The sequence below is a fragment of the Phaethon lepturus genome, unplaced genomic scaffold (genome assembly GCF_000687285.1).
Source record: "Phaethon lepturus isolate BGI_N335 unplaced genomic scaffold, ASM68728v1 scaffold64, whole genome shotgun sequence".
Taxonomy (NCBI): Eukaryota; Metazoa; Chordata; class Aves; order Phaethontiformes; family Phaethontidae; genus Phaethon; species Phaethon lepturus.
In genome coordinates this window covers 57,991-66,856 of record NW_010535252.1, presented here as the reverse complement: position 1 = coordinate 66,856, position 8,866 = coordinate 57,991, and the positions used below count along the sequence as shown (strand labels likewise).

The 8,866-nt window shown below is 37.5% G+C and overlaps 1 protein-coding gene across 1 annotated transcript in view; it reads left to right on the top strand.

Annotated features, from left to right (window-relative positions):
* The window catches only part of LOC104619742 (gamma-aminobutyric acid receptor subunit gamma-3-like), a gene marked incomplete at its 5' end in the record, with an annotated part of 14,665 nt that overhangs the window by 1,957 nt on the left and 3,842 nt on the right, over window positions 1-8,866 (top strand). The window contains 2 exon segments of the mRNA XM_010285731.1: window positions 5,887-6,083; window positions 8,133-8,162. Of these exon segments, the coding sequence (XP_010284033.1) occupies window positions 5,887-6,083; window positions 8,133-8,162 (227 nt within the window).

Genomic DNA, 8,866 nt, shown 5'->3' with positions numbered 1-8,866 from the left:
TTCCTGCTATCAGCCTTAGGCATCTTCCTAGGGGGAGGAATTCTTAGTGAGTGGCGAGGGGCATCCTTTTAAATCAAGAGCAACTCAGTGACATGGAGTTATGCAACAGGATCAGTAGAAAGAGAAGTCCCAGAGAACCTGTAATATGACATCTGCAAGCAGCCAACACTGGTTCACACATCAGAGATAATTCTGTATTAAAACTCATATTGCGTGGGGTCAGCACAAAACCATTACCTGCTGGATTTGCTCCAGAATTTCGAAAAATTAACAAACATAGCACTTTTGACCATTTTAAGTCATGTGGTGTCATGTGGGTCTAGTTTTCTAAGGTTATTTTCCAAGAAAGGGATATTCAGTGAGTGCCTAAGTGCCTCTACACTGTGGCTCCAGCAACATGATGTACCCTAAGACTTACAGTTATTCTGTGATGCCCTCCACTTCCAGGACAGCATGAAGATGACACAAAGGTGAGGACAGAGAAGCTGTACAACTGCCTGTTCCTGGCTCTGCAGACTTTGCTCTGGTGGCCAGGAAATTGAGCAATAGACTTTTAACACACTTCTTTTGCACTTCCTTCTTAAATTAGGTGACTCAGTGGAGATAAGGCAAGATTGACCATCCTTCACAATGCTTAAGAGAAAAGAGAGACAAGTTGTTTAACAATTTGCATTACTGATTTTCCAGAAGCAGTGTTCATACCCTGTCCTTGAGGGCAGTTCCCCACACCACACAGCTCCATTTTCCTATTAATTAGACATGAAAGTAAATTAAATCACTAGTCACAACAGTGTGACTCTCTCTGCCTCACCCCTTTGGCCAGCAGGAACTTCAGAGAAAAAATATATTCATATACTGAGGTCATGAATTTGAAGTAAGAACAAAAAAATGAGATTTTCCAGGGCTGACTTCAATGGCTGTCATGACTAACTCCTAATACTCTGATGAAGAACTAAATTACTGGGCTAAAATATAACTTTTTAATAAATAAAGTCAAATGACATGAAAATAATATATACATGGGTCACCTCTTTTCGTGCACGGAGTCCTGTTGCTCACAAATCAGCAATGGCCTTGGGATGCAGTAAGCAGGTGTTCCCGGTTTAGTGCAGGTCTGCTTGTACAACGCAACTTATAAATCTGTCAGAGCAACAGCACACATTCGCATTTGGAAAGTGGCACATGGTGAAATTGTGAGTAATACAGCCGAAGGCAAACCGCTGAAATTGTCCTGCTAATTAGATGAAATGAATCGTAGACTCAGTGCACCAAACCTGCTCCGAGTGTAGCTGCATTAATGTAAAGGGCTATACGTAAGGGAAATATTTCACTTTCTGAAATTACTGAGTAATTTCCTAAGCTATTGACAACTATTTGCAGTTCTGTGAAGGACAGGTTTTACCCCTTTCTGAATAATGGTAAGTAATAAGCTGTTCCTGTGCTGGAAAAAATAAATGCACTTGGGGTATTTGTCTGTGAGGGAAAAAATGGGACCGTAAGTATCCTTTCAGCAGCACTGTCCAGAGGCATCAAAGTGCTCTTTAAAATCTTGGTATCGTAGTCCCTTTTTCAAATGCACTTTGGGGGACTGAGGCCAAGAGCACCAACGTGACTCACTCCAGGCCACCTGAACAGTCAGTAGGAAAGTGGAAATAGAATTTGAGTGTTGGATGAGAACTGTATTTTGCGATCCCAAGTTATTCTGCCCTCCATTCAGAGAGAAAAAAAAATGTCTCCCTGCTGTTTCTGCTTGTCTCTAGTAATCAAAATGATCTACTCTTAATGTTCACAGTCGAGAGCAGCCAGCAAGTGTCTGAAGAAAAGTTATGATCTAGAGAAGAATAGGTTGTTTTTCTTGAAGATGAAGGGAATTAAGTTAAACTGAAGCTTCCATCCCAGCTTCCCCCTGCTTTTTCAAAATGGCTACAATATCTAATAGGACTAGGCAGTTACTACAGAGCAACTTCAAACCACAGTTTAAAAAAGTACAGCAGGTATCAAGGCCAGTAACGTGTTGATATAAAAGAAAATACAGATGATATTCAATAAAAAATGAACACTGCTCTCCTTGTCATTCCATCTTAAGCTCATTCACTAGAAAAAACAGGCAAATTATCAAAATAAATGCCAGACCAAAAGGTGGAGAAATTAAATTTATAAACAAGTGATAACATGGGTAAAAGCAGTACACCTTTCCCCCAGTGTCCCATCAACATACCCTTAGGAAAATAAGAAAAAATGAGCCTTGCTGACCAAGGAGTTCCTAATACTGAAGCTCCTGCTACCTCACTTTGCATGCTGTTCTCCAGTAAGGAGCTTTCAAACAGTAATGATTTTAAACAATTGTTTAGGTCAATAATCTAAAGGTTAAAGTGTTCTCATGCATTATGTATCCCTGCATCATTTGATCTCCCAGACAGTCCTTTTTGGTTTATCAAGCAGGATCTTTGGTGTAGAATTTGCTCAGAAAATATAAATGTCACAAAATGGCATTTATACACAAACTTGTAAGCTCTCACTTACACATATCTACCTGAAAATTTTGAAACCAGGTTACTTCAAAGCTGTCCTTGGCTGATATTAAAATTCTGTTGAAACAGCCAGTTCAAGAGCACTGTGAATTTCAGTAACAGACGCAAAGCTCGCTTTACCATACGGGTCTCCCCAAAGTGAGAGACTTAACAATTTCATCTGGCAAGGTTTATTGCATTTGAAACCACTCAACAAACTGAATTTTCTTAGCATGAGAGGTAAAATGAGCTAAGGGTATGGAATCTAGATATTCTCTTTCGAAATAATCGGTGCTGCATTTTATTCACATATGCATATCTGTATATTCCAACTTGTAAATGTAAAAGAATACAAAACTGTATCATCTGGTGCACCTTCTTTCTCTTTGCTCTCTGTATGTAACCCCATAAGACTAATTTTAATATTCTAAAACTTTTGCCCATGTGCCAAATGTAAAATTGATACAGTAGGTAGAATTTTTATTATTTCAAAAACTCCTTGCTTGTTTACTGTATGAGCTGGGATCCAGGATCAAGCCTCAGTTTAAATGAAGAATGATGCCCTTCTATTGGATTTCATATCATAAGAATATTTTGTGTAAATAATAGAAGTAGAAATATATTTGTTTTACCTTTGGATGTTTCTGTCTATGCGCTCAGCAATCTTGTCTTCTGCCTTTGCCATAATTTGAAATGTGATATGTAATCCAGAAACTATGATGGCTTGTGATAATGTTAAATTTTCCTTTCCCCAAGGTTTTATATTCTGATAGCAAAATATGATTTGTTGTCAAAGAGAATGAGGATAAACACTGTTAATATCTTAAAAATATCTAAACCCAAAATAAATCTTACACCATTGTGGGTCTACAAATTTAGTAGAACCTACTGTGTTTCAATCAGCTACAATTAGTCCAGAGCTACCCAAAACTCCCAGATTCTGTATCAGTGAGGCATTTACAACATGATTTAGTGGGCTGTTTTTGCTTAGTTCTCATCTAGGTTTTCACAGTCTCAAGCATGATTTGGGTAGGCATTTCACATTCAGGCTTAAGGCATGGATATACCACTCGGGCTGAGTTGGGGACTTCTGTACTTAAGTACAGAGGCTCAGGGTAATTTTTCTTCCACTTCTCTGCCTTCCCGTCCATAGTCACTTTGGCAGCTGGTCGTCATTACAGATACCTGCACACTACTTCTTGTCGCAAATAATAAAAAGTTATATCTCAATTTCAGTAAGAATATAGGAAAAATATTACATTGTCAATACAGCATGCAGTAGAAAAATTGCAAACCTTTGCAAAAAATGTTTTTAAGCATTGCAAGGTTTTTTTTTCTTTTATTTCTTTTTGCCTTTTAATAAAAAAAGCAGATCCTAAAGTAATCTGAGATCCTATGGCAGGATGAGCGGGAAATCAAAACTTTTCCTTGAGTCCAGGTAAAAAGGACACTGTATATTGTGCTGGAAGAAGATTATAGGTTTTGAGGAATTCTTTAAAGGTAGTAAAATACCTGAGGGCTGGTGCCTGTACATGAGGCTCTGAAAAGGACAGATTTGCATGAGAAACCTAAATGTTGGTTAGAAAGTGTTAAAGAACTTCATTTCATATTGTAGAGTATGTCACAGTCTGTACGCAATTCTTCTGAAGTTAGTGACTCCCAAGGCCTGAATCATGGTCATACAGAAAGACTAAAATTAACCTATAGTTAGTAAGGGCCAAATCAAGGCTAGTGAGTCAATGCCTTTTGCAGTTGGACGAGTACTGTGATGAGTGGCATGGGGTTTGTCCCTGAAGCTTTTTCAAAGCATCAGCTAGCTACACAACTGTTGTCGAAGGGTCTGGAGAGGTTACTGGATCACGCCAGCTGCATGTGCTTATATCAGGAGGTAGCACAGTTGACAGGAAACAGAAATATTTTCCCAATAGCTTTTAGACATCCAAGGTATGTATAAAAACCACATTTCCCATTTCCTATCAGCATTACTTTCAACTTGATTATTGGGTTGTGTTTTTTCAGCAACTTTTTTTTTCTTTTTTTTTTTTTCCCCCCTGTTTCTGGGTAGTGGATATTTAAAGAATACAATAGTTATTATTCATTGTAGAAGAAGGTTGAGGCCCAAGCAATAACCTGCCTTCTGGCTCTTCCAGAGATTTTCTGATGGTTTGAATGGGGAGAGTTTTTCTTGTGAATTGCTGCAGTTCCTATCAAATGCTACAAATCAGACGTGGGCATTCCTTCATAAACAGAAAGTAGTCAAAAGTAATCCACAGATACTTCTTTCTCTGCAGAGTGCTATTTGTGGGAAGTAATTTTACTATAAGGTGCAATTTAAGTCATCCCCTGCCATTTCAAACACTGTGTACCATTTCAAAATATCACTTTAACTATAAAAAGAAAGATTACCTTATGGTTATGTTGTTTTTAGAACAAGTTCTCTCTTGAGACTTACTTGAGTGAGAGCTTTATTTTTCTTCCCAAGCCATTGAGGAGCTTTATTTTTTTTATTGAAGGCTTGCAGTTCATAACAAATGATTAAAAGCATCAGTCTAAAGTGGGAATGAAAAGACTTCTCAGGAATGAAGAGAAATTATATGAATTACCAGCAGCCAAATAACTGACACCCCAGAGATTTTTATTGTTTCAGGATATTTCACACTAAGTAATTCCCATTATATCCATTAATACTAAATCAATCTAAGATGTGATGCTTTGTATGAATTAAAAAGGCTATTTCCATTAAGGTTACATCTGAAGTTTGTATGAGAGTCTGTTTTCCCTTACTCAAAATGAAAACAGCAGTGGAGGACTCCCAAGGAAGCAGCAGTGTGAAAACATATTTTCAAAATTCACTGTCAGAACTTTGCAGCAAAATGTCTTTTCTTTTCTCCCCCCTTCCCTTTTTTCTTTTTTGAGCACAAAATTTTTCATGAGAGCAGTACTACTGTGAAAAAGACCATGTTTTCTTCACTGTTTTCTAGAGTTCTTATTTTTTATTTTTTTCAGGTTTAGTATCTTTTCTGCTTTATACTTTTCTTCAAAAATTTCTTCATTTTCTCCTTTTCCCTCACCCTCATCTCCAACCTAAATGGGATCAGAAAAAGTAAAAGATGAGGAAAAGCATATTAAGAGGCATGGGAATATCAGTTTTGCAAAGATGAATATAAACAGCTGAGGAAATCTTTGTTTACAAAATATCACTGGCTCTATCCATGTTATTTTTCATTATTTTTTGTACTACCAAATGAAATTAATGAATTTCCTGTGATTATTTGGGTACACTTTGGATTTCTGTTTTGTATGTTTGTTTCCAAAGATTCTTCTATGACATGAAGAAATGAAGTTGCATACAATTAAATCAAGTTTCTCTCTCCAGGCATCACCACAGTACTGACCATGACAACTTTGAGTACCATTGCAAGAAAGTCGTTACCCCGTGTCTCCTATGTCACCGCTATGGATTTGTTTGTGACTGTGTGCTTTCTATTTGTCTTTGCTGCTCTGATGGAGTATGCAACCCTCAACTACTACTCAAGTTGCAGGAAACCAAACTGTACTAAGAAGAAAAAGTCGGTAAGATGGAAGCATTTAAATTTCTTTTATAGCATGTGCATGGCTTAGAGAGCAGAGAATCATTGATCATTTAGTCAACCCCCCTGCAATAAGCAGGGACATCTTCAACTAGATCAGGTTGCTCAGAGCCCTGTCCTACCTGACCTTGAATGTTTCCAGGCATGGAGCATCTACCACCTCTCTGGGCAAACTCTTCCATTGTTTCACCACCCTCATTGTCAAAAATTTCTTCCTTATCTAGTCTAAATCTCTCCTCTTTTAGTTTAAAACCATTACTCCTTGTCCTATCGCTACAGGCCCTGCTATAAAAGTGTCCCCATCTTTCTTATAAGCCCCCTTTAGGTACTGAAAGGCTGCAATAAGGTCTCCTTGGAGACTTCTCTTCAGACTGAATAACCCCAACTCACTCAGCCTTTCTTCATAGGAGAGGTGTTCCATCCCTCTGATCATTTTGGTGGCCCTCCTCTGGACCCGTGCCAACAGGTCCATGTCTCTCCTGTGCTGAGGGCTCCAGAGCTGGACGCAGGACTCCAGGTGGGGTCTCACCAGAGCAGACTGGAGGGGCAGAGTTGAATGACAGTCTGTAATTCCATGATACTGCACTTCTCCAAGCTCTTCCCAGTTTGTGGTGTGATCTGCCCTGAAAGCTGATGGAAAATAGTTACATGCAGTAACAGTAGAATCAGTTATGTGCCTGTTGAATGAGGTCTGTTCCTAAGAGAAGCAGCCTGCTGACCATGAAGCATCAACCCTGCCTATGCGCCTTTTGTCTTCCAGTTACTGTGCTGGTAGTCATAAAGGGCTCCCACTGAAACAGATTGCATAGCTTGTTATACAAATATGTGCACACCAATGTATATTCAAGTGCACCTGCTATTTCATGGTTTAACAGGTCTAGAAATATTTTTGAACTTTACAAATGGGATTTCAATGTCTCCACTAGGAACCAGCACTTCTTTTCAGCCCTTTGCACAAAGGGGTTTGTTCCTAAATGCAAAAACAAAGGAAGTCATTTGCAAAGTTTTTATACATAGCTGCATTTTTGGCCAAAAAGACACTTCAAAGAGTAATACCCAGACACAGAGAAAAGCTTTTTATTTAGAATCAGTTAAAACAATCACACAGGAAGAATTGCCTGGTGTACTTCAAACTGACTATGAGAATGAGAGGGGGTAGTAGAATGGAGAAAAAAATCTCAGTGTAAACATAGGGAAGGGGAAGTGGGTTGTCCACTCAAGATCGGTGGAAAATCTTATGTGTTTGAGATCTGTAGTTGGAGATGTTGGATGCCATTTTGCATAATGGAGAAAAGACAGACATTTGAAATCAGAAATACAAAGCGAAATAGAAAAAAATGTGGAGGAAATTGAAGAGAGAGAAGGCTAAATTCTGAGACTAATAGGTCATGAAGTAAAAAGGGATTGAATGAAGAGCTATAGGAAATGATTGAATGAAGAACTAATGAAAGAAAAGCTGAAATGAATACGGAATTAAAGGAAGCCTAGAAAACCATAGACTTAGTAAATGAAAACTACGTTATACTGCTAATAGCTTCTTGTAAAAATGTATTGCACACAAAAGTCAAAAGAGTGTTAACAAAAGAAAGTATGAGACAATCAAAATGAACTTGCTAATGAACAAACTAAAACTGCCCTCCTATAGAAAGGCTGAATGAAAAAGTCATGAGTATCTTTGTGAGTAGGGAGTTTTTCCAGACATGTAAATGAAGATGAGGGAAAGCATGCAATGTTGATGAGATTTAAGTTAACACAAGAACAAATGCTCACTTACCTGTTGTTTGCTAAATAAATAAATGTAATGAGTTGAATAAAGATTTAAAGTGAATGGAATGTGTGCATTCTGCTGACATTTCATGCATTTTTAAAGGGTACAGAATATTATACTGAATACATAGAATACTCAGCATGAAGTGTTTAAAGGACAAATGCATTTAAAGCCTTGGTTTAAGGAATGCTATTGAACATTAGATGCATATGAAGCAATAAGTATGTTTTCTTCTGAATAATTCTTTTGTTATCTTTACTTAAGCTACCTGATGTCAGTTTTGGTCATGTGATGGTAAGTATTTTACTCAGTGAGAGCAATGGAGGCATGAATGTATGGTTGACATTTACTTGCAATAGTTCCTGAGAAAGCTGTAACGCTTTGTTATGCTTTATCCTGACTTCACTATAAATATTGTTTTGCTTTTTTGTTTAAAAGGTCAGTTTGGTTTTGGCTGTGGCAGAGGAACATAGCTGCCTCTTTCTATAAGGACTTATCAAATGATTTGGGAGGGAGAAGGGTCAAGTGTAGAATATTCTGTGTTATTTTTACCTCAGAAATTTTGTGTGTCTTCTTTATATAATACTGCAGTTTTTCACTACGTTTCATAAAAAAGTAATAAGCATCACCAAGTTATCACAAGTTATATGATAAACTTATATGGAGTTTTAATTAAGTTTCATAGAAAATAATTCATTTATGCAGACCTATAAAATCCTTAGGTGCATTTTCAAATAATTTAGGCACACAAGTTTAACACAGTTAGTTATACTACATCTGCAAATGGAATAAATTCTATTCCCCAAACCTCTAGATAACTATTTATATATGTACAGCAGTAATAAAGTTGAAACTGAGCACAAAATTGTGTCTCTAAGTTGTAAGAAATCTGAAACTGGGATGCACACTATAATATATATAACTATAAAGCACGCAGAGGGCCAGTTAATGGTTGAATGTCGTGCTATATTCCCAGCTATCAGATCCAAAAAAGAACA